This window comes from Haliaeetus albicilla, chromosome 11 (genome assembly GCF_947461875.1).
Source record: "Haliaeetus albicilla chromosome 11, bHalAlb1.1, whole genome shotgun sequence".
Taxonomy (NCBI): Eukaryota; Metazoa; Chordata; class Aves; order Accipitriformes; family Accipitridae; genus Haliaeetus; species Haliaeetus albicilla.
This window is the reverse complement of record NC_091493.1, coordinates 37,774,705-37,802,067: the sequence shown is the minus strand read 5'-3', so window position 1 is coordinate 37,802,067 and position 27,363 is coordinate 37,774,705. Positions and strand designations below refer to the sequence as shown.

General features: G+C 44.0%; 2 protein-coding genes across 10 annotated transcripts in view; one reads left to right on the top strand and one right to left on the bottom strand.

The window, feature by feature from the left end:
- CTBP2 (C-terminal binding protein 2) overlaps positions 1–12,068 on the top strand; it is a 141,960-nt gene extending 129,892 nt beyond the window's left edge. For all 5 annotated transcript variants that reach the window (XM_069797192.1, XM_069797191.1, XM_069797190.1 and 2 more), the window contains 8 exons: positions 563–717; positions 2,022–2,166; positions 5,005–5,211; positions 6,781–6,995; positions 7,468–7,598; positions 8,435–8,562; positions 9,317–9,434; positions 11,113–12,068. In XM_069797192.1, coding sequence (XP_069653293.1) covers positions 563–717; positions 2,022–2,166; positions 5,005–5,211; positions 6,781–6,995; positions 7,468–7,598; positions 8,435–8,562; positions 9,317–9,434; positions 11,113–11,293 — 1,280 coding nt within the window. In that variant the 3' untranslated portion in view covers positions 11,294–12,068. The remainder of the gene's footprint in view (positions 1–562; positions 718–2,021; positions 2,167–5,004; positions 5,212–6,780; positions 6,996–7,467; positions 7,599–8,434; positions 8,563–9,316; positions 9,435–11,112) is intronic.
- A 1,320-nt stretch (positions 12,069–13,388) lies between these two features.
- ZRANB1 (zinc finger RANBP2-type containing 1) overlaps positions 13,389–27,363 on the bottom strand; it is a 48,150-nt gene continuing 34,175 nt past the window's right edge. For 4 of the 5 annotated variants that reach the window (XM_069797199.1, XM_069797197.1, XM_069797196.1 and 1 more), the window contains 4 exons: positions 25,163–25,283; positions 24,170–24,299; positions 18,686–18,915; positions 13,612–17,779 (listed from right to left, as the gene is read on the bottom strand). In XM_069797199.1, coding sequence (XP_069653300.1) covers positions 17,561–17,779; positions 18,686–18,915; positions 24,170–24,299; positions 25,163–25,283 — 700 coding nt within the window. In that variant the 3' untranslated portion in view covers positions 13,612–17,560. Of the gene's footprint in view, positions 17,780–18,685; positions 18,916–24,169; positions 24,300–25,162; positions 25,284–27,363 lie in introns of all 5 variants that reach the window. The other variant, XR_011326947.1, reaches the window with a different exon arrangement.

The following is a 27,363-nucleotide window of genomic DNA, read 5'->3' as shown; positions in this document are numbered from 1 at the left end:
TCCTGCTCTTTCTTTGCTTTTCCAGTAATCCTTTTTTTTTAGTGGATGGCTGTTCAGACTTGTCTCTCTGAGGTGGTCAAAATGATCAGTCCTTAAAAAACCAGACCAAGTGCCAGTGTATGTCTGCGGAACAAAATCCTGGCCTTCCTTGCAGACGGGAAAAAGTTACTGCTGGCTTGGGTTTCACTCCTAAGATGCTAAATAAAACGGTTGAAGAGGCCAGCAGCTCTGGCTTAGGGGGGTTGCTTGAAACGGGGCCTGTGTCAGTGAGGATCAGCACAGTGGAGATACACCACCATAAAGTCACAGGTGGCTGAAATGGGGTTGTCCATCCCTGTCCTGGGAGCAAGCCTCGCTGCGTTTTCTCTCCAGCTGGGGCAAAACCACAGCCATACTCCCAGACAGAAAATCGAACCTTAGGCTAAACTTCGCATTGCATTGCCGTCGCCCCCCAAAATTTGTTTTACAGGCTGAAACCACCTCACCCGACACAGGAACCGTGCTGCCGGGGGGCACCTTGCCACTGCTGCCGGTGTAAAAGCTGCGCTTCTTCTGCTTGCAGGTATTCGCCCTCAAATCATGAACGGCCCCATGCACCCCCGGCCCCTCGTGGCACTGCTGGATGGGAGGGACTGTACGGTGGAGATGCCCATTTTGAAGGACTTGGCGACGGTTGCATTCTGTGACGCACAATCAACTCAGGAGATTCACGAGAAGGTAACACGAACTGCGAGGGCGCGGGCGGGCCGGGCTGGGGGACGGTGTGCTCTGGCCTTCGTCTTCCAGTTCTTCTGGAGCAAAAAGCATACAAAGCTGCGTCGGTCAGCAGATAACATCGACAGAAGTCGCTGCAGATTAAAATTCATCAAGGCTGGTTTAGAAGCCAGATGTTCTTCTGGAAAAAAAGAGTCACCTTATCTCTTCACATCAGGTTTTTTTACATCAGTATTATTAACGTTTCTCATTTTTTTTGAAGTTTGCTTGCTCGGTGCAGCAGTAAGAGAACTCTGCACCTCCCCAGCATGCGGCGCAGTTGCTCTGGCTTTGCTAACACCATCCTGCGCTGCAGCTGATGGGCTGCTCGTTTCTCCCAGCTTATTTCTCCCCAGCAGTGAGTGGGCGAGGTTTGGGCAGCGTGCAGACAGAGCCGTGCAGTATTCTGCTTGGAAGCTCAACTACTTGTAAATACTGCTTTTAAAATTATTCTTTGTGCACATTTAGATAACTCAAAGGAGGTTTGAAGTGATCAGAAATCACTTCCAGGATCTGGGAAAGAGAACTACAGATAGCATCAGTGCTGATCTTTGCAGTGCTTCAAATATTAAATGTGGGGGAAGGAGGACAGAGATCTTTTATAAGACTTTGATAGATCATAGGTGAGCCAATCTTGGAGAATTTGGGTCGGTTTGGGGTTTCCGGGGTAGCTTATGGTGCACAGCAATGAAGGTTTGAATCTCCATTGAAGGGGACAGAGTACAGCCTTATGTGACTGTACAGCCTCACACAAATCTTTTTAGGTACTCTTGAAAAGATACAGGAAAGGTTAATGTGAACAGTATGACAGATATTTGTACTTCCAGTGTACAAAAGAAGGTCAAGGAGTTATAAGTAAGTGACACACAGTTGTGTTCAAAAACAATAGATACTGCTCTAAAACCGAATTCCTGTTTAAAAGTAGAATTACTGCTGGTTGGAAGCGGAAGGATTAGCAGATAGCCACCTGGAAAAGGGTCCGGGTGAGCGACTGGCTCAGTTTTCCTCTGTCTTGTCTCCCCAGATGTAACGTCATAATTTTCAGATATCCATCCCGTCTGTTCCCAAAGGGAATAGCCTCGGTGTTGGTGGGTCACACCCCTGATGGTTTTGGTGACACCTGGAAGTGTCGGCTTGCACCGTGCCTGGGTCAGACAGTAGGCCAGCAGTAAAAACGTACAATTTACTGTGTAATATTCCTGATTGAGGAGCTGCAGGTGTCCCCTCCAGGTGTCCTGGTGGCTCCTGACGTGTCTGTTCTGTTCCAGGTATTAAATGAAGCTGTTGGGGCGATGATGTACCACACCATCACGCTGACTCGAGAAGATCTAGAGAAGTTCAAGGCCTTACGGGTCATTGTTCGAATAGGCAGTGGCTACGACAACATTGACATCAAAGCTGCGGGGGAGCTTGGTAGGTCTCAGCTCTGCACCCCATTCCCTCCTACATCCCCCCGAGTCTTTAAAATCAGCACAAGTACCTGCTGCTTCCCACAGGATCGTGCTGGCAAAGTGGAGTTGCAGGCAGGACCTTCCAAATGGGGGTGATTCGGCCCCTAAAATTACAGGTGCAGTCTACATTTTTTGCACATAGAGAATATTACGACAAGAAAACTTGACCATGAAGTAAACGAAATGGTGCAGTTTTAGAAGGCAGCTTTTAGGCTCATACTGTGTTAAAACTGCCCCATCTGAGTCCCTTGTTCCCACACTGTCCCTAGTTCCAGATGCCCCCTTGTACCAACAGATATTTGTATGGCTGTTCTATTTCTGGCACACGACAGTTGACCTAGCTTCAGAAAAATTGGAGGAAGTGTGTTTTATTATGTTTTGTTAAGTGAGATTAGTCTTTTGATCTGATCTGGTTCTTGGAGTCATGCCCACACCACTGGGAAGGTGACGCGTCGGATGGTGGAGCAGGAATTTTGTGTTGGGTTGTTGCCACCTCCTTTGCCATCTCATCAAAGGCCATTTACTGTGGGTACATGTCACATGGACTGCCAAAATACGGAGGTTCACATTGTCAGAAAGGAGCCCTTACGTCCAGCTGTGGGATTTTTCTGCACAGGTGGGTTCGGGGGGGTGCGTGTAGCCTGCATTGTGTGGCTGTCAGATGGTGCTGGGGCCACCCAGTTTCTGTACTGGTTTGGGTGGTCACAGAGACCTTTGGGTGCACACCCCCCCCATGCGAGAGCTTAATTGTATCCATTATTTTAGCAGCTGAGTTACAAATGCTTTTGATCATCTGATCCCAAGATTCACTCTATCAAGCAGTCCTACAACAGTGTTTAGGATATCTTGTATTACAGGTTATCTCTGGGGAAGTGAAGAATGACGGCCATTTCACGTGAGCTGTTTTACAAAGATAATTGCGATAAGAGAGTTTCAAATAGTCATTCCTAAAAAAGCAATTCTCAATATAGTGAATTATTTTTTTTCAAGAGGAGAACAGTGTCTTCTCAATGTAATGGTTTCTTCATGTTTTTAACTCTTATTGTTATTATCCATTATAACAATGTTCTGAGGCTTTGAACATCAAGAAAGGAAAAATATAACGAATAAAGTAATGGGATACTGCAGTATAATCCTTCTTTTTATACTTGGCAAATTGGGTGGCCAAATGATGTGGTTTCGAGTAGAAAATGTAATGACTACCCACAAATGTAGCGTAAAGTTTAATTGGTATTGCTTTCCATAAGGTAGTTTTTAAACTGTGCAGTCAATAAATGGCCAGTGTCTGAACGCGGTGCCTGGCTGCACACTAGCGGCCGCCTGCACCTTGCTGGCTGGGCTGGTGGGACCAGTTTCGACCCACCAGAAAATACCCCCAGGACAAGATGCTGGTGTTGAACCATCCACCGTGGGTATTTAACCCTCCCGGTGCCAGCAGCTCCTGCTCCTGGGGGCACAAGAGTAAATAACAGAGCTCGTGGGGACCAGAGCATCGTGTCCTTGTCGCCTGAAAGGGAGAGGAGGCAGACAGTGTTTTCAGGGGTTGGCTGGTGGTGGGTTTTTTCACCCTGTAGGGTCAGTCAGTTTTTCTCCCAATTTCTGTAGGTCTTTCAGACAGCCACAGGGTAGAAAACGGTTTTAAAAACAGATAGGCAGCTCCTGGGAGCAGGGATATTGGCAGAGGGATGGGAAAGAGATTTTTGATTTTGAATCAGTGCCCCTTACAGTGGAAGGGGATTTTCTGAATATCTTATTCTGTCTTTATCTCCTACTTTTTCATGGTTTCTGCTCAAAGGCCCCAGTCCAGTAAAGCACTTAAATACACATCCATCTTTAAATGTGTGTTTAAATCGCATTGAATCTGGTGGGATACAAGCATGTGCTTAACTGCTCTGCTGAATAGATGTGAAATTAAGCACACCCTTACACACGTTACTGAGCCTGGACGGGGCAGTGATCGGTGAGGCATTTTCAGTGAACTTAATACTTGCAGCTCCAAGTGGGGACGCCACAAAATAAACCTTTTGTGGCAAAGGAACAAAAGGTCTGTTATCGAGACCCGCGCCAGGACGGGCGGGTGTGCGGTGGCGGTGCTGGGGCGGGAGAGCTGCTCCGGCTTGGCTGTGCCCTCTGCACTTCCCAAATTTTGGGAAAGCCTCCAAATTTTGTGGCAGGAGCGATTGGTTCCTCCTGCAGGAGTGTGGGTGTTGGGTGGAGGCTGTGCTGATGGTATGCATGCCGTGGTGGTAGCAGTCACCCCGAGCCTTGCCGTGGGGTGTTTGGAGTCGACTGTTTTGGTGCTTGTCGGTGGAAGGGGAAGCCGGCCCTGCCACGCTGACCTGGTGCACCATCCTGCTTGAGTGCACCAAATCGTTGGTCCCTGAATAATTCAATGGTTGAACAGTCTTACTGTGGAAAAGGAGTGACTTCTGCCAGCGCGATTTAAGTTGCTTTGAAGGTCGATGAAACTAAACAAGAATAAGTCTTTCTATTGCAAACCGAACCTTTGCTGCTGGAATTACTCCTGCGCAGCTATCGCGCTTGAACTCTGCACTTGTCCTTGCTCCAGAGAGACGCTGGGGCATAGGGGACCCCTCAGCATTACCGGTCACGGTGTTTTTTTTTCAGGCTGCTGTACCTAAACCATGCACGCCCTTGGAAAACATTACTCTAAATGCTTAAAAAAATGACGGGTGATGTGAGGGTGAAGGGCCGGGAGCCCCTTTTGCTTTGCCATGGGGCGAGCGGCCGGGGCTGCCCTCCTGAGCCACGGTTGTGCTTTGTGGTGTCGCCTCTGCAGGGATCGCCGTCTGCAACATCCCCTCGGCCGCCGTGGAGGAGACGGCCGACTCCACCGTCTGCCATGTCCTCAACCTCTACCGACGAAACACGTGGCTTTACCAGGCGCTGCGGGAAGGCACGCGGGTGCAGAGCGTGGAGCAGATCCGGGAGGTGGCCTCCGGTGCCGCTCGCATCAGGGGAGAAACACTCGGCCTCATCGGCTTCGGTACGTTAGCGAAGGGCGGGCAGGCTGCGAACGGTGCGTTCAGCACCGCCGGCCCGGTGTTCAGCCTCTGAGGAAGACTTGGCATCACTTCAGCACCCCAGGAAGGACCTAAAATGAGAGCTGTATTTTGTGAGCCTTGGCTGAGTCCTTGGAGGAGCGCTGGTGAAACCCAGCAGCACCCCAAGAGGGACCATGCTGCCGTCTTCTCCCGAAAAAACCCATCCCTGAGCCACGGCTACACCAACCCGGCTCTTCCTGAGCCATTCTGCCCTGCGCGGTGGCAGGGCTGTGTAAAACAAAGTTTGTCTTCAGTTCACCCATAGCTACAGAGAGCTTCATCATCAGCGGTAGCTTCAGCACTTCTGCTGTCAGCCCTCTTTCTTTGACATCCCTTTTGGGAGCAAAGTCCAGCCAGCGTAAGATGGTTCAGGCAGCAGAAACTCACCCAGCACTTCATGGCCAGACAGACACAGTGACAGAAACTTGAGCAGAGGAGATTTTGGTGAGATCCCGGTTTAGGGAGCAGTTCTGGCTGCATTATGGGGCCTGTGCCCTCCAGCAGCTGGAGGGCGGCTGCCATCGAGGCAGCACTGACTGGGAGCCAGACCACAAATGTTGCAGCAGTATTTCCACTTGCTTTCTGTGCAGTAGCCATTCTCCCCATTTGCTTCATGCTGTTGTCTTGCAAAGCCCTAGGGTAATTAGTGCAAAAAGCTGGAACATGAGCATGTTTAAATGGGGAAACTGAGGCAAGGCAGGTGGGTGAGGTTAGAGCAGAAGAGCTGGGTCAGCCAGGGCTGATGTCCCCTGGTCAACCAGGCATCTCTGGGGCACCAGGAGTGTACATGCATGGGGGGGACATTGTGGTGCACCACTAACCAGGCACGTGCTGCGCTGCCGCACCGCCACTAGCTGGAAAAATTAACAGATAAATGGAGCCTGCGCAGCCCTCGTGGTAGGGACGGGCAGGGGGGTCTCCAACACCACCACAAACATCCTTGCCCAGCACAGTGGCTGTAGTAGCCCTTTGCTTCCAAGCCACGACAGTTGCCCAATTAACCAGCCGTTCAGCCAGAGGCTGAAAAACCTATCAATCACATACAAGTTGCCTAAAGAAGGTGGTGCTTTTTTCTTTCCTTTTTTGGCTTTTCTTGGTAGGCGCAGCACCGCAGAGGATTATTTCGCTGCAATGTCCAGAGCCGCACGTCAGTGGGGCTGAGCCGCACGTTGTGCCTTCCCCACCAGACCTGCATGGGCATGGATGGTGCCATGTATTCAAATGGCCGTGAGCTGGCAGGTGCCTAATGGCCTCGCTCTTCATTTTGTTTGGGTTTTTTTTTTTTTTATTTTAACACAAACATCTCACTGAAGCCAAGCACACCTCTCCCTGTGCAAGGTGGCCTGGATTTGCCTTCCAGCCAGCTTCCCTGGAAGCCCAGGAGGTTACAGGGGACCCCCATGGCAGTCCCCGGGCTAGGCTGGGGGGTCAGAGTATGGGGCAGCTCAGCCACGTGGAGCTGGGGAGGTGGGAATCGGTTAAATTAACTCCTCTCTTTCCTTTGCACACAGGTCGCACTGCGCAGGCGGTCGCGGTCCGAGCCAAAGCGTTCGGCTTCAACGTGATATTTTATGACCCGTACCTGCAGGACGGGATAGAGAGATCCCTGGGCGTCCAGCGGGTCTACACGCTCCAGGACCTGCTCTATCAGAGCGATTGTGTCTCGTTGCACTGTAACCTTAACGAACATAACCACCACCTTATCAACGACTTCACGATTAAGCAGGTAATTTGTCTTGCACACACGACCGAGGAGAGCACTTTGCTCTTCAGTGGGCAAACCGCGAGTGTCGGTGCTGGCCGTGGGTCCCTCTGCGGTCACGGCCGCAGCGAGCCAGTGCCTCGGTGCCTACGGGCTGCCTCCAAAATAGCCAATTACACCCAACAGCCCGTCTGTCTCCCCACGGTGTTTACCTGGTGCTACCAGGTAAGCAAGCCCTATGCCCGTGGTGCAGAGGCAATGGCAGGAGAAGGTTTTGTTTGCCGATACCAGCCAGAGCTAGGCTTTCCATAGAAAACCCATGTACGCCAGGATGGGGATTGCTCTGGGGTGGGAGCACAGCCACTCGGCACAAAAAGCGGGGCGCAGTCGCGGGAGGAGGCACCCCGGGGCACCCGCTGCTGTGTCGGGGTGCGGGTAGGACCAGGTCACCACACCGAGCTCACTCTCATCTCTCTCTTTTCCCGGCCACCTCCAGATGAGGCAGGGAGCGTTCCTGGTGAACACGGCGCGCGGGGGGCTGGTGGACGAGAAGGCCTTAACTCAAGCCCTGAAGGAAGGACGGATACGAGGGGCTGCGCTTGACGTGCACGAGTCTGAACCGTTTAGGTAAAGCTCTGGGTTTTTCTGGGGTTGCCGTCTGTACGCAACAGCCACGCGCCTTGTTGCACAACGTCAGCGCTGGGGGACAGACCTGCTGGTTTGGGAAAAGGTTGCGGCACCTTTGCAGCATCCGTCAGGTGTGGGCTGGCACCGGGGTTACAGGTGTTCAAAGGTACTGTGGGAGCTTAGAACAAGCAATCGGCCTGTGTTTTTAAAAAAAAAAAAAAAAAACAAAAACAAAGCGCTCGCTAGAGCATAAGAACAAATGTACTGTGTGAGTGTTGGGTATTTTTGCCCGCAGGCTGCTGCTAGCTGGGAAGGGGTTGGTTATAAGTGAGAGCACAACTCCTCTTACCACAGATGGGGGATGGAGGTAGCATCAGTGGTTTGCTTGTGTTTTCAGAAGCAATTTAAAAATTAAAGTGTGCTCCTACAGAGGGGGAACCCCCATGTCTACTCCTTCCCACCCTGGGCTCGGTGACCTGCAGCCTGTCCCTGCATCCCCATGCTGCTGCAGAGACACCCCCAGGCGTTTATTCCCACGGGAACGTTACAACCAACCACCCAGTAGGCTGGTTTTTTGGGTCTGTTGGCTCTTCTTTTGGTGCATTTTCAGTTTGCACCCTGCACTGGAGCTGTGCTTTCTCCCCAGAATTCCCGTGGCCATTTTGGGCTGGCAGGATGCTGTTGGGCTCCTTCCAGCCCAGGTGCCGCAGGTGAGGTACTGGGGACTGAGGCTTGCGTACGCAGAGGGCAGGCCACAAGCCTTTTACCATGCGTAACATATTTTATTCTTTCTAAACATTGATTAATCTTTCTTTTTTTTTCCTCCCTCCTCCCAGTTTTGCTCAAGGCCCGTTGAAAGATGCTCCTAATTTAATTTGTACTCCCCACACCGCTTGGTACAGCGAGCAGGCGTCACTAGAGATGAGAGAAGCTGCTGCTACTGAAATACGGCGTGCGATCACAGGTACCCAGCCCTGCAGAGAAGCTGGGGTTAGCTCATGTGTGCGCCTGGAATGTGAACCAGGAGGGGCAGAGACGGGGCTTCACCCTGCCCATGTCTCAGCAGGAAAAGAGCTGAGAAAGCAAACTTTACTTTTCTGTCGTTTGGGCACGTTTGTGGTTGGGTGAGGGTTTTTTGTGGGTTTTGGTGGGTTTTTTAAATCATTGGGGCACTTGTGCAGCATGGCAAAGATTAGCGTCTGTGACTGGGAAGAAAAGGACAGCAAAGCAATAATTGCTGCCCCTTTTAATGGTGCTAACTCAAAAGATGGTGCTGACCACAGCCAACTGCATGCCAAAGCCAAATCCCAAAGCAGTGAAGGCACCTGTGTCCAACTCTTGCTGTAACTGAGCTCGCTCCAAGGTGGTGGTCACGATACACCAGCAAATGGGTGGTTCTCTTGTCCTAAAAATTGCCCTCCTTGTTAACATGGAAGGCATAGCTTCATGCATGGCTAGCCCCTGCTTTGAAAGCAGTGGGCTCAAGGGAACAGCTTTCCTGAAGGCAGAGAGTTAGGACTGAGGGTAGGAAACTGGCCTCCAACTCTGCACCTCAGGACAGCCAAAACGTCCTTCTGAAACAAGGGATATGGTACTTCTTGGGGATTTTTTTCCCCATCCTTTATATTAACAAAGTGAAATGAAAAAACTGTAGCTTATTAGAGGGTGATAAAGCTAGGACCCGCCTGACACATACTTACCTTTATTACCAACTCCAGGGCGCATCCCAGAAAGCCTAAGAAACTGCGTGAATAAGGAATTCTTTGTCACAACAGCTCCGTGGTCAGTAATAGATCAGCAAGCAATTCATCCAGAGCTCAATGGTGCCACGTACAGGTAAGCCAGAGAACAGGACCAGCGCAGCGGGTTCCCTGCAGAGTTTTGGGAGTCCAGCTATAAAGTGAGCAGGAAAGCCCAAGTAACAACTTCTCCACTGGCTCACCTGGTGACTGTGAATTTCCCCTCCTTGGGGCTTGATTTAACCTCGGGTTTATAAAACCTCCCGTTTATAAAGCCTTCCTTCTGGTGGGCCAGCACTCACTTGTACAACATCTCTGTAAATGGCAGGACCCCCCACTCAGACCCATGAACAGGCAGGACATTACTTCTAAACGGAAGAAGCAATTGCAGATTTGCTCTGCATTTCTGTCCATGCACTGACTGCTGTGAGCCTGGCCCGGCTTGTGGGTTAATGAGCCCAGGTAAAAACTCCAAATATAGGTCCTTAGTCAGGTGGCCTAATTTCTACCTAAATCCCAGAGATTAGGGTTGCTTATTATTCCACTTTGGACAGCTCAAAGCACACCAATAGGAGACATTAGGCACGAGGACTCAGCTGGAGCACGGGCAGCCTTCAGCATATCACTGTTACCAAAAATACTCTGAGCTACAAAAAGCACCTGCGGGGCACATCAGGTCGCGTTACAGGGCAGAGAGAGGCAGGAGCGCATTCGGCAGCGGAGCCCTTGAGAGGGCAAAGTCCCGAGCAACGCGTGTGCCGTGGCCCCGCACGCTCGCACCTGCCTCCGGGTCACAGGCAGCAATTGCTCGCTTTGACCAGCAGAACCCATACGCTGAAACATCCAGCCCTGGTGAAAGCGTCCCCCCTTGGTCCTGCTCCGAAGCACGTGGGCAATGCCATTACCCTGAAGACAAACCTTGGCTTCCCAGCTTAACCTCTGCCTCTGCAGGGTGCTTCATCCTTGCTAAGCTCCTCGGGAGCCACGGCCCCGGTGCCCCCGTAAGCTGGCGGCTGGGGTCAGCTCAGCACCTTTACGGGCAGGTAAATCCTCCCATCCCCTCCCAGCTTCCACCTCCGCCTTTCCCTAAGGAAGCAGCAGGGAGGCGCTTGCGGTTGGAGCCCTCAGTCCCCACGTGTCCAACAGACCTCCAGAGGGTTTTGGCCTCGTTGCCCCCAGGTCACACCTTCCCTGCGGACAGCTCAAGAAATTCGCATTTCTTCTCCTTTCTCAAACTCAGTGCCGTTTCTTGGAATACATGTAACTCGCCCCGCTCTTAGAAAGGAACGAAGGCGGACTAGATCCAACCCCATTTTTCAGCTGTGCTCTCTGGTTACACAAAGAGGATGCAGCTCACTTTTAATAGAAGGAAAACTTACAAACCGGGTGTAGGTGTTCACAGGTATTCACACACCAGGATGATTAACTCAGTGTGCTAGCATTTGGCATTTCGGAGAGCATTCAAGATGATTCCTTACCCAATTTTTCGAAAGAGAAAGGCTTCCTTATGGTTCAACGACCTCTTAGAAGGTACAGAACAAGACAGAGTCCCTGTAGCATAGTGGAGGATGCTTACCCAAGACACAGCAGCATTGATTTAACATTGAGCTGTCCCTTGTAGTTTAAAGGAAAGACCGAACTCGGCTCTACTAGAGAAGCGGAATCTCTCTGCTGCTCATTTTCTCCATAGCCTCTGCGACGGCGGTTGGGTGATTGGCGCTGTCTGTGGCGAGCTCTGACATGACAAACCTGCCTCTCTCTGTCCCCTCTCCCAGGTATCCCCCTGGGATGGTCAGTGTCGCACCGGGAGGAATACCAGCAGCTATGGAGGGCATCATTCCCGGAGGCATCCCTGTTACTCACAATCTTCCCACAGTGGCACATCCTTCCCAAGCTCCATCTCCTAACCAGCCCACAAAACACGGGGACAACAGGGAACATCCCAATGAGCAATAGCAGATAATTTAAAAATCATTCAATAAACTTAGGACCAAGAGACATTGGAAAAGAAGTTATACATGAACTAAAAAAAGAATTTGATACGAAATTTGTAATGTTGATTTTGGACAGACGCATCATTGATGTTCCAGTGTTAACGACAAAGTGATAGCAGTCAAGACTGGGGAGAAGCCCTGAAGAAGTCACCTGCTTACTGAAGCGCTGAAAACTAGGATGTGATACATTAATGATCAACTTCTGTTATTGTGTGTTAAGTTTCCTTCATCTGTGCATCAGTCACATGAATAAAAAATAGATTTTTTTTCCCCTCAATTCCTTGGGAAGGACAGGGCCTCTGCACCTGTTTTCAAACCATTGCATTAAGCCATCTTTACAGAGTTAACATAGAAATGTTAGAGGAAACCATTATGTGGCTTCAGCCCTTTCCTTACTCTTTTATCTATCTGGTTACCTCTTCTAACGGGAGGCATCAGTACTGGCTTAGACTTGGAAGAAAAAAAAAAAATAATAATCCTTTTTGCAGTCTCACAGGGCCAGTGACGTGTAACAGAAGTTCTCCTGCCAGGTTTAAGTTCTAGCCATTCCAGCCGGGATCCGTGGGATGGGGAGGGCAGAAAGGGCTCCTGGCAACGGCCGCTGCCCTCCCAGGCTAATGAAAAAACAAACTGCCAGTCTCTTCTCTGCCCAATACACTGAATAAAGTAGCTGTGCATTCACCTACGCCCTGCAATGATGCAAGAAAAAAAAAAAAAAAAAGAAAAAAAGAAGAAAGTATTAAGTTTCACACACTATTTGTACTCAAATATATTTTCTCAGTTTTAAATCTGCAGCTATTTTATCAAGTGGAAAAAGTCTTGAGCTGGAAAGGGTTCAAGAATAATGTTGCATTTCCTTATGTCTCAGGAAACACTTTTTATGGTAACTTGTCAGACTGTCTATGAACAAAACCCACTTTTTTAGACATTGATAAAAGTCTTCTTTTCTTCACGTGATGATATTTTATACAAGAACACTTCAAAATGTGTTATTAGATGTGACTGATTTTAACAAATCCTATTAGATTTGTATCAGCTAGTTACATGTTATATTCATAGTCTTTTGTGAATCATCGCCTTTTTGTTTTTAAAAAGATGGCCTATTTTGAGCCTTTGTATGGGTACATTCCTGTTTCTGTGACAAAAAAAAAAAATCTTAAGCTGTCCCAAACAGAAAAAAAAAAACCAATGGCTATCAGAAGTATGTTTTGTTTTAGTGTGTTACCGTTATTGTATTTGTTTATTGTAAAGGTGGACATTTAGCGTTCAGTGCAGTTTTCAATAAAAAGTGATAAAATTTCTATAATTTCTGAAAGGCAAGAGCTCTCCCTGCAATCTGACTAATGCTTCAAGTTGAAGACACTGAGAGTGCACCATAAGGTACAGAAATGTAACTCTGATCACACTGTGCCCTCCTTGGAAACAGAGTAAGATTCCCCAGCGGAGAGCAGGTAAGTTTTCCTCGAGTCTGACTTCCAGCACTTGAGCAGCAGCTGGGACCTGGTCCCATCACAGTCCGCAAGATGGTGACACTGAGAGCGCCAGGATTGGCACCGGCCAAGGATCTGTCCTTGGCTTCCTGCAACCGGCTCCGAGAAATGCAGCAGAAACTCGGTGCAAGCTTGCCAAGTGCAGGTCAGTTTTTAAGTTGCACTGCTGGGGAAACGCTTGCTGAATTTAGTTTCCTATCCAGACTTTCAGGTGGTGCTGTCCATAAGCTGTAATTTGTGAATATTTAAAATCAAATGGGACATCCTATGCAGTTTAGGTGGAAAAAGATCACTATGGTTTCTGTTAAGCTACAAAAAAGCAGCTATACCTCAACATTTTTTGTACATACTCGAGAAATGAAGCATTAACAAAGCGCTAGGGAATAAAGCTGAAAACCTGTGTGAGAGGTGCCGGCAGCCTCAAGCCTCACTAGACAAGAGGCCTGTTCTTCTGTTTCCACCCTGTCTTTCATATTGTGTCAAAGAGTGCCAGCACATGCAGTGTTACATGGGGCAAAGACCGTGGTCTGGAAAGGGACTTGAAAAAAGGTGAAACCAAAAAGTGTCTAGGTTACAAAACTCTGTATTTTCTTTGCTTTAAATTAAACTGAAAACTAGTTACCAGCTTCAAACATGTTAAAAAAAGAGGTCACCTTTTATAGATGAGTGACCACTCTTTGTCAGTGATCAACATAGCACGCCAGTGATTATCCATGAACACCACAAGAAACCAGGATGATAAAACAGTTTAGTTACAGAGAAGGTATTTGGGAAACACTGAAACGACGGTAAAAACCAAGAGGAACACATTTAATTGGTGTTAAGGTTTAGAGTTGTTTTAAAAATAAACTAGCTCTGGTACTGTGATTTGTTTTTAAATAAGCAGTTGCATCCCAGATGGGTGCAAGTACTTCCCTGTCTCGCAGGATCTCGTGCACCGGTGGTTCCTCGGGCTTCCGCCGCCATCAGTGGACTCCGCACCAGGACAGCGAGAGGCTGAGCTCAGACCCCACAGGGAACAGCAAATGCTGTAGTGTTCATCCAACACCCAACCTCCCTCTCAACCAAAACCCAAGGACGGATGCGAACGTAGGCAGACAGCTTCTACTGAAGTGCTACAAGCTCAACAAGAGTAGAAATTAAGAGATCCCAAGGGTTACAAACTAAAGGACATGTTTTGGTAATGGACTGCAGTTTTGGAAGTTCCCCTCCGCAGTTGGGTTTCAAGCGCCTGCAGTGCAATCACCAGCAAAACACGCAAAGACCCATGGAAGCAGAAAGGGAAGAGTATCATCGCAATTAAGATACGCCGAAGTACCGGGAAGCGGCACGCTGCAACTCTCAAATGGAAAATTATTGGGCAAAGAAACAGGAGATAAACAGTTGCTGCTGAGGATTTGTGCCGTTACTTTGCTGACAGCTGTACTGCTGTTGTCATGCTCAAGGATGGCAGGCAGGGAGTCTCTCCATTGATGATGGACATCAGAGCAGCTTAAAACAAGCAGCTTGAAGGTGACAGACACTAAATAAAACCTAAAAAAAAAAAGGGGGGGGGTTAAGGGAAGTTACTGAACAAAAGGGGGGGAAAAGGAAAAGCGGCAATTAAATAAGGGTCTCTAAACGCACACAAACCGATTTTGTTAATGGAGTAAACACAGTCTAGTAATATTTGCCATAAGCCATGCAGCAGAACTTTGGAAGAATCCAGAATTACTAAATTTTAATATATTAAAAACAAAAGAAATACAGGGATTTTCACTGAGGAATTCATAAATAAAACCAGAAAAAACAACCAGATGTAAAGGAGGTAGCAATGAAAAGCCAAGTTCTGTGCTAGGAAAGCATGTGCTGCTGCGAGCAATAATATGAGGAAAATAACACTGAGAAACCCAATTTTATATATATACTTGGCTAAAAGAGCAGAACTTGCTGACAAGCTGCAAGGTAGCATTTGCAAATTAATCTCAGTATTTGTAAACTTTCAAGTATGTAATTCAAGGAGAGTACCCATTAACATACACTGACCACTGTGCTAGCACAAAGCAGGGGTTTGCATCTCTTTAATCTACAGGTACATGAGGTTTGGATTACTTTGATTCTGAAAAAGATACTCCACCAGTTCCGAAATGACCTGTGAAGCATGTTAACCTGAACATACCATTTTACAGCACATCGGAACAAAACAATAATGATCAGGAAAGCCAAGAGCTCTGGAGTACCAGGACTGCCCTCTCATACCAGAACTAGGTAAATATCAGAGAGCACGGTGCATGCTTTTGAAAAACAGCTGAACTGACTGCATGGTGAACTTCCACTTGCTATGGTGAAGTGCTGGCTGGGGACAGGGATCGTCGGGCCACAACACGGGCTGCCCACGGACAGCAACGGGAGATGAGGAAAGGCGTGCTCATCGAATTTGGCTCAAGGTAGACTTTCACATTGGTTATTCTCCCCATGTTACGAGGAAGCTTTACTTCCTTCAACAGAACAGTACTGCAGAAAGCAAAGGGGGGCAGGGGGAGATGTTAAAATTCTGCGCAGCATTTTGCACACCCCTTCAAGTAGCCTGCTGAAGGGAGAAGCTTATCCTTTCTGTCCATTCGAATGGCGCTCTGCACAAGGAAGCTAATCCTGGGTAAGCTAGGATCTGAATTTACAGCAATCTGGCCACTGAACGGGAACTTCTAAACCTGGCATACTCAGTCCTGAACAAGAAGGACCTCCAGAAGTGTACTGGGCTACACCACGACAGATAAACGATGCCACCAAGCACACGGTGCAGGCCAGCTCAGATGATGGAAATTCTCATCCCAGCTTCCTCTGCATTCAGTTCCCCTGACAGAAAAGCTTTACACCCTCAGCTAGATGAGGTATGAAAGGATTTCACTGCAAGGTAAGAAAAAGGACCAAAAAAAAAAAAAACCATACTGACTTAGAAAGCAAACTTGAAACAGGACCATATGCTTGTGAAGAACCTCTTTAGTATCTGCGGTTTGCCTATTTAGTTCAGGTAAATCATACGTACATTGCAGATAAGCATGCATTCTTTTACCTGAAAATTTGCGCATGCACCAATCAGAGGAGATCTAATGGCCAAAAAAAGGTGAAGACATTTCATAATAAACCTCAATGGAATCTGTGATGGGAAAATTGCTAAGTTAATACAGTACTTCATTATTTCTATACTTTTGGTGTCGTCACCATGTTTATGTAGGAGTTGTGCACATTTCAACACCATCTAAGCAGCATTTGGAAGAAAAAGCAGCAAGTTCCTCAGGGTTTCCATAGCTCTGAACTACATAAAAATATGTGCTATGGGGCTTCTTTCCAACTTCTAATTAAAACAAATTTCATCTACTGCAAAATTCCTTATTCAACCACCACACAATCAAAAGTGCTTTTCCAGACAACCTGAATTGCACTGTATAGGTAAAAACTGGCATTAACCTTTAGTGTTTAAGTGAGATTTTTAGATAAACTTTATCCATTACAGGTTACATGGCTAAAGTTATCAAATATAATAAAATTTCTACTGGAGAATATACTCTGAACTTACAATCTTAGGAACTTACATAAGTTTAAGTATGGCCACATCAATCAACATGCAAGAAATTCCCAGGTTTACATACTGAGAAATATATAACACAGTGCTTTTAAAAACAACTTTAGCATAGATTCTTCTTTTTAATTAGAACTGCCAAGTGTATTCTCACTAGATTTAATGACTGAGGAGTAACCCTTTAAAAAGGTGTTTTTTCATTTGCAGCAATGTTTAAGTTGATGAAAGAATAAATGATAAAATGATACACGGTTTGTATCACAGCAAGACGGAGTTCTGACAATACGAAATTCTCAATCATGTCCGAGTTCTCAAATTTCACACAATTTTTTGTTTAGTATATGCTCACTGGAATAAAATCCCTATATTTTAGGTCACTTCTCTGAATAAATATTCTTATGTATACTGAAAGGAATCTATTAACTATTAGAAGAAAAAAATTAAAAAAAACAACCAAACAAAAAACCCAAAACACTTTTTCAGGAAACAAATCATTTCACTCCATGAAAAATTTAGCTTCTCTTCCAGTTTGTTCCGTAGAGTTTAGATTTTATTATATGGGCACAGCAGTAACTAAAATATTAGTGAAATAATGAATGTATTTTTGCTTATAACTTGCTGTGGATATTTTGTGCAAACAAAAAAAACCTCAATCTGACCTGGGCACTAGTGAGATTTCACATAAAAGGGCCTTTCACGGAAATGTATCAGAGTATCTAAAAGGTGATGCAGAATACCAAGTTCTACTGTAAAAGAATCTCGGAGGGAAGAGATATCCATCTAACATGTGCTTTCGTAAGTGCCCTTATTTGAAAAATTTCTTTGCAATAATTAAGATGCTGGTATACTTTTCCTATTACACAACCTCTTACACAACCACATGCGGTACATTTATAGACAGATTTACAATCAGAAAGAAAAATGTGTTTTTTCTGTCTTGATAATAAAATTAGCTGTTTTTTGTTTCTTTTTCTTTGTTTTTATACAAACGGTAGTCCAGCCCATTTTGCTCTCTTCACACAGCAGATGAGCTTCTAGCCTCTCTCCATGCTGGTTAGAAAAATCCTTTACAGCATGTTTCCCCTAGAATTGGGTCGTTCCACAACGAACTGCTAAAGCAGAACGCTAACTCCGGGTCAGACACTCTGCACTGGTAATTTTCTTTTCAGTTTCTTCATCATCATTCGTCATCATCATCCTCATCTTCCTCACCATCGGAAAGGGATGTACAAGGGCGGATCTGTCTGTAGCGATCGAGCCATTTCTCTACCATCTGGGTGACCAGCGGATGATTGCGCCTACGAGAGCTTTTCTGCATGGCAACGAGAACCCCTCCTTCTGTCACACAGCAGTCCAGCCATTCCCGGAGCAGCTTTTCTTGCTGCTCCTCGTTACCTATCTTTGGGGGAAAAGAAAACAGCTTGAGAACGAGGCAGAGTTAGCGTACTACTTCACCGCAGCTGGGAGTCTCCGAAAGCCAAACTGCCGCACGCTGCATTTTCAGCCAGAATTTGAAGGCTCTGGCAATATTCTTCAGCTATTCTTCCCTTCTAAGTTTTTCAGAGGTGCATTACCAAAATAGCCTTCCAATATTTCAGTTATCTGTGGGCAACTAATTATTTATGGTAGGCACTATATATAAGGAGGATAAAGAGCCTTCTGGCTTTACAAAGCAGTTTTTAGGAGTCTAGCAGTTCTTGACATGAAACACTTCTTCTTGTAAGACATAACAAATGTTGTGACTTGCTGAAAAAATATCCCTCTCTAGACTTAAAGGAGAAAAAGCATGGGCTTTATCTACAGAATGTTCACTTTGTTGCAATTACTTCAGGTTTTCCAACCCTCCCTTCCTACATGTACACACTTTACTGAAATTGTTCCCCGTCTTTATCACAGTTATTAAAGAAGAAACAAATTGAGCTTCATTAGAAAAAAAGAGGTAGAGCATGCTGTAACTACTGGCCAATATTTATGTTGCACCCTCAAAAATAAAAAAAAGGCATATTTCAGTCTCCCATTAGTGTCAGAATCCTTATTTCTGGGTCCTTTTCAAAGTATGTCTGTATTCACGTGCACAGTGAAGTTACATTCAATTTACAGAGCAATAAATAAGCATCAAATTTGTGGGAAAATACCTTTCAGAATCACCTCAAATGATAGGGAAGGGAGCAGTATTAATTAAACAGAACAGCATATTCCCTCTAATTCTTTGAAATGCAAAAACATGGGGCGACAGAGATTGCTGAGGCCACAGCTTAAATAAGCAGCTGTGACAAGGGCTACCAGCTACACAGCTATTTCTTACCTCTTGAGCAGAAAGGAAGTGAATGTGCAATAATTTCCTCTCGCTATCCACCAACGGTAGAAAAGTAACAGTAACATCATCATCAGTGTTCAAGTTAGCACCAGCACCTCGATTGCCATAACCATCGTTCTCCATGGCAACCAGAGCAGAGAAATGGCCCCTTGTGTAGCCCAGAGCAATAGGACTTTTCCAACAAAAACTCTGTTCCCATAACAAAGGCAAATACACACCTATGACAAATTAAAACAAAGGGTAAGACTCAGAACTGTCATGTTCAACAAAACAGAATTTTGATACAAACCTTTTGCTTTTGGCTAAACAGAGTAACAGCAGCACATTAACAAGCATTTAACATGTACTTGGTTTGGTCTACACTAATATAGGTCACACTTTTCAGTACAGCTAATTATTATTAGGTTAAGACGAGATCAGTCAAGTATCTCCGCAACTGTACAAGTTTAAACATAAAAGCCATTGCAATTACAACCAATACCACATTACCATTCCCTTAAAATCTATGGTCTATAGTATAGTGATGAACAAAAAACAAAGTTAGAAAAGTAGTCTTTTACGTTCAGTAACTCTTCTTAAAAATAAAATTATAAAGAAAAAAAAGAGATTCTGCACCACAGAAATAAAAGCTACAGTCAGATGTCTATTTTTACCAGAACAAAAAGTCCACCATCTGCTTACAAAACTTGTTATTAAAAGAACTTACTGCACTAAATGTTATTCAGCACCTAAGTATGGAGCCCATCCCAGAGACAGCGGGACTTCTCATAAACATTGTATTAATAGATTAAATTAACCCACATCAATTATGCATATCTAGTCTGAAAAAAGAAAAAAAAAACCACAACAAAAAAAAAATCCCCAAACACTGAAAAGCTGATGCTATTTTGCTCAGATACAACAAATTACTGATGTCACAGATTCTGAAAGAAACTGCACTTTTTCTCCCCACCATTTTTAGCAATAAAGACAGTAATTTGCTTGAGGTGCATGAAGTCTCAAAATAAAACTAGAACTCCTTTCTTCTAGGAACATAAATAATTCTTGGTGTGTACTGCTGCAAGACAACTTAAGCAAAAGCATGCCTTACCTTGTGACAGTTTAAAAATAGCCACGCATAAACTTAAGTGCACATGTAGCATAGCAACCTTTCATAGTACAGCTGCTGCCAGTAAGTTAGGAACAGACACTGCAGCAAAACAAGGCACTTCACTTCTCCTTCAACATCCATGGAGATGGAAAGGCAACGCTAAAATGGAAATCTGAGGCGAGGGGGTGGTTTTGGAGGTTTTGCTTAAGTTTAGAACTCATCTGTCTTTGCTGCAGCAAAAATTAGCATGGGCTACCAGTAAATATTTGTCCCTTTTTTCCCCATTCTTGAATTAGCAATCAAGAAATACCTAGAAGTCTTTCCATTTGTTTTAGATTAAGATTCACACAAGTTTTTATAACATCTAGATCTAAGGACAAATCCATTTAATACCTTCTTAGTGCTCCCTTCCTCCCATCCCCATTACAATGCAGTCTCGCCGTAATCCAGTGCTAAACACAAAAGATGCAGAACAAGGGGTAAGTGCTAACCAAAAAATTTCAAGCCTTTACATTTGGGGAAAGAACCCAACATCTGGTCAAAATTCAAAGTTACATTGAAAATAACCTACTAACAGTCAAATGTAATACAGTCAGTCCCTCAATTCCTGGAAATTCATTCTTCATGCATACTCAGAGAAATAACTTCATAAACTTTTTTTCCAATCTTTAGGCTGAAGCATCAGCAAAACAAATCAAGCAGCAAGGGTTGGCAACACATTTATTAATATTGTGTGCTTCGTTTAAATACGATGGTGCTATGTATATACATGTTGGTTGGGTTACCGAGGCCTTTCAGAACTGAAAGCATCAGCACCCTCAGGATGACCGCTTACCCCCCTTCTTCCACAAGTTATGATCATAGAGATACATCAAAAGGTCCCCCTCCTTCCATTCACAAACTGTGCCAACTCCTCGGGATACTTACACTAGTGTGGTGGGCTGACCTTGGCTAGCTGCCGGGTACCCACCCAGCCGCTCTCTCACTCCCCTTCCTTGGCAATACGGGGAAAAAACAACAATGAAAAGCTTGTGGGTCAAGACAAGGACAGAGAGATCACTCACCAGTTACCATCATGGACAAACCAAGATTCAATTTGGGGAAGTTTGTATTAATTGGCAATAAATTAAGCTAGACAGTTAATGCCCTGCTGCCTCAAACTGGTAGATTTTGGCCCCAAGCACAGAAATCACTGGTAAGCAAAGGGTATCATCTCTAGGGACATCTCATGTCTCATCTAACAACGCAGAACTCCTGCGTCAGGCATAAGTACATGACCTTTCAGGAGTGGAACTAATCTGTTTGCCTTGACATAATCTCCACATTGAAATTCAGCAACTTTTTGGAAATTTTTTTAATCATTGTTTTATCTTAGTAAAAATTCCACACTAATAATTTCCCCAAGACAGAAGGATGTGTTACACTTTCCATTCCTCCTCAATATTTATGTGATGAGCTCCACAAGAAGGGAATTTCAAGCATTACCAGGGAGAATATCTAGTGCTCTTAAGATTGACTTCTATAAATCTGATATAAATTGAGAAGGTAGAGTAAAAACCAGTTGACATGCACACATGCCACAGAAAATGAAGAGTATAGGCTAACACCTATCCTAGAAGCCATCCGCATAGTATTTAGTTTCTCCAACCTGATCCGATAGTAATTTCAGTCAGTCACCTTTTTTCCTGTTTCATTTTAAAAGCTGTATATTCATGGCACTAAATACATGCAGCTAGACCAGAAGCATACTTGAGGCTAAGTAAATAGATCTTTCACACAGAAGCCTTAATATTTAAACAGTTGCAATCTAGGAAACAAGGAGGCTGTCAGTTATAGGATTCACGGCAGTTACAGCAAGGATGCCAAGTTGGAACAAGGAATCCCTGGAGAAAAAAATTCTGATCAGGGAGATTTCAGGGGTGAGTAGGGGGTTTACAGTACCTTTTCCAAGGTGCTACAAACTGAAATATGATGTTAAGTAAACATTAAAAAAAATTCATTTCCTCATCTCTATTATAACCCACAATCTTTCTTTCCTCTCTCTTTTTTGTGTGATCTTAAACACAGGCAGGGTTCTATACAGCAAGTCAGAGAAGCCCGAGCACTCCTCAAAGCTTCACTGAAGGGGTATGTGCTAAGCAAAGCTCACACATAAGCCCAGAACAGCAAGTCTTGTACAATTTACAGGAGACTTGTCTTGGCAGCCCATAGTACCCCGAGTCTGACGGCTGTTCAGTTTCAGCTGTGCTGCTAGCATTTAATTAGCACACATTAACCACAAAAATGTGGTTGGACAGGGATAGAAGTAACTCCAGGTAATTTGACACAAGGCTCCTAAGTTCACCTGTTCACAGTGCTGCATGTTTCTATGGATGGATGGATGCGGCTTGCGGCAAGCAAATCACAAGTCATAAATATTTAGCTGACTTAATTCCTGGAAACACATGTCTAGTAAAAGGTTTTCCCAGGCACCCGGTTACCTTCTGGTTCACATAGCAAAAAAACAATTTCAGCATATTTAGGCCATGTAACACTTGTCTGCCTCAATGCCCAATCTATAAAATAAAAACATTTTGCAAACCATTCAGCCTTTGAGTTAAAAGCAACACAAACCTGAAGTGTCAGGTCTATAGCACATGAACAACTGTTCTTCCCCAGTCTATCCTTTCATCACCTCAAATAAAAGATAACATGTAACTACAAAGAATACCAAATTTTTATACTCTTCAAAGAAGTATTTCATTTCCTCACATAAAGAAGTTTTGTCACTGCCCCAAACTTACAAGCCAAACAGCTCCTCAGATCTTCTGAAGACTCAAAATAGTTATAATAGGTTACACATTTGACATTAACTCCACAGCTTGGAGTTCTTCTATACATTATGGGTTTGCCTCTTTCCAAAGTTAGCATACTTTTTTGAAAATCACAAAAAGAGATGCTTTGGGAAGTCCTCTAGTAAGCTATAAATAAATAGTGATGTATTGATGAAAACAACTGCTGGGTACTCATCAAGCAGATATACTTGAGGCCAGGAAGATGAACCATGGGCAAAACAAACGCCCTAACACCCTCTAACACAGCCGCAGCGCCTGATCAAACAGTTCTTCCCACATGGGTTTTGTTTACAGCTGAGCCTGTACAGATGCTCCCAATCCCCTCTTATGTTTCTATTCTTTAAATAATAAAGTGTTAGCATGTAATACAGAGGAAAGTCACCCAAACACGTATTTGGCTTGCAAAATAGAATATGCATCTTTAGAAATCTACAAACATATGTCTGAGCAAAACCTGACTGAGTCAGCTAAACATCTTCGAATTTATCTTAAGGATAGTTAGGCTGTTTGCTCAGAAGACTAGGAGAAACAGTCAGAAAGAACCTGATCAAGCTATGCAAAATTATAGTACTACTTGAGAAATAGGCCAGTATTTACATCACACTTGCTGTAAAGTGTGAATTACTGAAACACAGATAAATTTTAAACACTTCCTTTTAACTACATCATGGAATTCACTTTTGCAGAAAGTGAAATTTACATTACCAGTGACTGCAAAAGTGAATTTGTAATCTTAACTAAAGGTACCTAATCTTATACCTCACATAATAACTGTTGGCAGAGCATTTATGAACAGAATTCCTTCCCTTTCAGCCTCCACGCCATACGTTCAAGTTACCACCTCTTTCACTTTAATCAACTACAAAAAAAGCCCAACTTCATCATTCTCCACCCTACTTCAATTTCTCTACCCTTCTTTGTATACCCTTGCCTCTTGCTTTAAGGCTGGCTGCTTTTCACTGCTCTTAAGGGCTGCTTCACAAAGGTCTCCTGCAGTGCTGCAGAGTGACAAGGCATGCCCCTTCGTCCTGGAAGAGCACCCAGATACCACTGTCACTCTGGTGAGAAACTACGCCAATGCTAACACCTGCCTGCTTCGCCCCCAACTTTGTAAGCCTCCTTCAGGAAATGCTAAATACAGTTTCATTTCCAAAATGAACATTCACAGCCATAGCACCACAAGCAGACGGAATTTCAAATTCCATTTATTAAACCTCTTGTGTCTTACAGCAGTACAAACCACACAACTTTTGATATGTTTTCACAATCAGAATATTTCATATAAATTATAGACTAAAAGCATGTTGAGTGGAGGTCAAAACACATTTTTACTGTGACTACAGGCAGCATGCCCATTATACAAAGAAAAACTGCAAGTTTTCAGGGGACTGTTTTGTTCTTTTTAATAGCTAATGCAAATTTACCTACAACACAATTCCATCCTCTTCCAGCTAACAGCTTGAAGTGACTCTCCTTTCAACTTCCTTTATGTTTATGATTTATAGCTGAACCTTTTTTAAAGCTAAATTTGAAAAACTAAAGGCTTACCTTGAAAGCGGGTATATCCTAATGTTTCTCCTCGGAAACTCTTATAATATTTTACTCCATAAACTATAATTGGTCTTCTAAGAATATGTGCAAGTACAAAAATGTGTGTCTGCTCCAAACTCGCTCCAGGCTGAACCAAACACAAAGACAGATATCACTTAAAACCGAACCTACCATTCTCTACTTTACAATTTGAAAAACAGTCTCCAAATTGAGACAGAAAATGCTTTTAAGAGTGATCTAGCTTTGACAGGAAAACAAAAGACTGGAAGACTATTACATATCAGTTGGAAAGCAGCAAAAACATTTCAGCTTGCACAAGAACTTAATCTGTCAGAAATAATTCTTTGTCCTATTGCCCAGATTCAATCTAACATATTTCATTCCGCAGTTACAAGTAAAACTCCACATAACATGTAGTCTAAAAATAATTCATTCATCTGACAACAGGTTAAGGTAAATACCTTTTGATGATAGGAAAAGAGCACATCCGAAACAAATCACAAGAAAGTAACACCAAAATCGTGTTTATACTTTAAAAGAGGAGCTAAAAATATTCCCATAGCTAGAAGCTTATAGGAACAGAAATCTCATTTTGGAGGGGAGTTTGAAAACATCAGCTTGCTGAAGTTTAAGTGGTGTAAGCTTACAGATTTGTAGGCCTGTTCTAGGTGGTAAGTATTGCAGGAGCTAGGAGGCAGGACATTTAGACAATTGTGTATTAGTTTATTCTACAGAATTCACTCTGGCACCAAGAGCCCCATACTTTTTTGTACTGTACTGCTTAATGGTAAGATCAAAAATTAGAATTTTAAATGATTCTATTTTGGCAAAAGAGTCTACCTAGTAATACTTTAACATTACTGGCTTAAGAGGAATGTTTTCCTTTATACATGAAAATTCTTATTCCTGAAGAATACTTTGAGTTCTTGAAATTTCTTTTCAGAGGTTAGAATATCCTTTCTAACAGACATCCTATAAAGAAGTTCTTACCTGGCTTGCAAGAGAGAGTATGAATGCCCAATCTTCCTGCCACTGTTCCTCTCGCAATGAGAAATGTAAACCAAAGCTTTGGGAATACCACGATTCCCACTCTTTCCAGCGTGTATAGAACCTAAAATGTTAGGGAGAGAGAGAAAGAGTAGTAAAGACAAAAATATTTACTCAACCACCATACACGTGATAGCAATATTCAAAGCTTGTAATCCTTTTTATCAAGTCTGTAAAGAAGTGGGAAGAAAAGAGAGCATACGTCAGGGAAACTGGATTTTGTTTTGGTTTTTAATCTTCAGGAGACTCCATTTGGTAATCCTCATTTAAGAGATCACTTGGGATCGCAATGCCTACAGCAGACATGCTGTAATAGATGCAAGTTCCTAACAGTCTCCTGGCTAGTTTGATACTTCTTGTAATAGGTTTTTCGAAGGCTTATTTAGGATTATTTAAGTGTTGATGTACAGGAAACATAACTAAGACATTCCATTTCACCTAAGAGGAGTTGCTCATTTTTCTCACACAAACAATACAGGTATTCTCTGCTGCTGACCATATCACAAGCCAACTAACTCCAAAGTACTTGCGTATCAACTTCAAATAGAGCGTGGTTAAGAGGCAGAATCTGTTTTACATCAGTTTTTGGAGCAAAGAGTATGGTAATTTCACGTTATGTGGAACAGTTATACTGCAGCATGGATAAGAATCGAATATAGAAAGTGGGATTAATCCCATTTACACTGAAAGTTTTAAAGTGACAGGATTTCTCTTTTTCTGTTTAAATTAAAATTAGCGGGTTTGTACACTAGTTTAGTCCTAATGTTTTATCTATCTTAATCAATTAAAAAGAAAAATGACCTACACATTGAAAAGCAGATGCTGGCTTTTTAACATTTTAAACTCAGTCTGATCACCACACTATGGAAAGGCCACAACTTCACATTAGGAACACGCGTTTAGCGAAGAGTGCTAAGCCAACTTTTAAACAATGGACTTTACTGTGAACACAAAGAAACCATTCTGAAGTTCAGCTTATTAAAAAAGTCACTGAAATGAACTCATGTAATTAAAATCTGAGAAAATTAACAGACAGTGGGTGTGTGTGGAAGAAACCTTTCCTATGCTTTCAGTAAAGATGTAATCACCCTAAAATCTTGGTGTATGTAACAGCTGTCACCAACCAGGCTGGCCTTCCCAAGTACAGCTAAAATTTCTGCATGGCTTTAAAGACCTATTAGTAAGACATTTTGATAGGTCTCTGTGCTCTCTCACTCTAATACATCTACAGGGAATCTCCTGGATCTACCTACATTCCAGTTTCTATCCAAATAGATCAACTGCCTCCATCTTTGCAGCTGATAGATATTTTGCCTGTTTTCCCCCAGAAATCTAACCTAACACCTTGTGCTAAATGAATTAATAGCTAGGTCTCCTGAAAGAAGCTTAGTTAGATTCTGCTAAAAAAAAAAAAAAAAGGGGGGGGTGGAGGGGAACAGGACAAAGGCAGGAAAAGAAAAAACAAGGGGAGGAGAGGGGAAGAAAAAAAAGAAGGGGCAGGGGCAAAAAAGAAAACAAAAACAACAAAAAAAACCAAAGAAAAAATCCAAACTATCCCCACAAAAGCTCTACTACAGAAGTGTTTTCCTAAAGCAGTTTCTTCCTTGAGTTAGACAGCCATAGACACAGTTATCTGTAGATGTTCACAGGAGGTAGCTCTGTAGACAGAAGTCAAAGCTCAAGATTTTTATCTCATTTAAAACAAACTTTTTAGTTTAACACAGGAGAACTGAATGCATCTGTAAAAAAACCAACAACAAAAAACCCCTGAAAACCAACCTAGGGCATATGCCCATTCTCCACCAAAAGCTAATGGTAGAATACAAAAAGGGACAAATCAGAACACACTTTTGAGTCAACTAAAAAAGTGTAGTCATTTAAAAGGTGAGTGGAAAAGACTCCACAGGCCAGAGCCTCTGGGAGCTTCCCTATTGAGCTTTTTCTGAGTACCAGACACTAGACTGCCTCTTGTAAATAGATTCTTTGTTCAGCACCTAAACAAACATCACAAAATGAGGCCAAATGAGTTACATGAATGTTCTGTGTCCGACTATAAAAATACCTGGTTTTAAGCGTCTTTGTGAAGGCTCTGAAGAACAATTCCACTAGATAAAAGTTTAAGCACACTGTTGTTGAGACTAGTG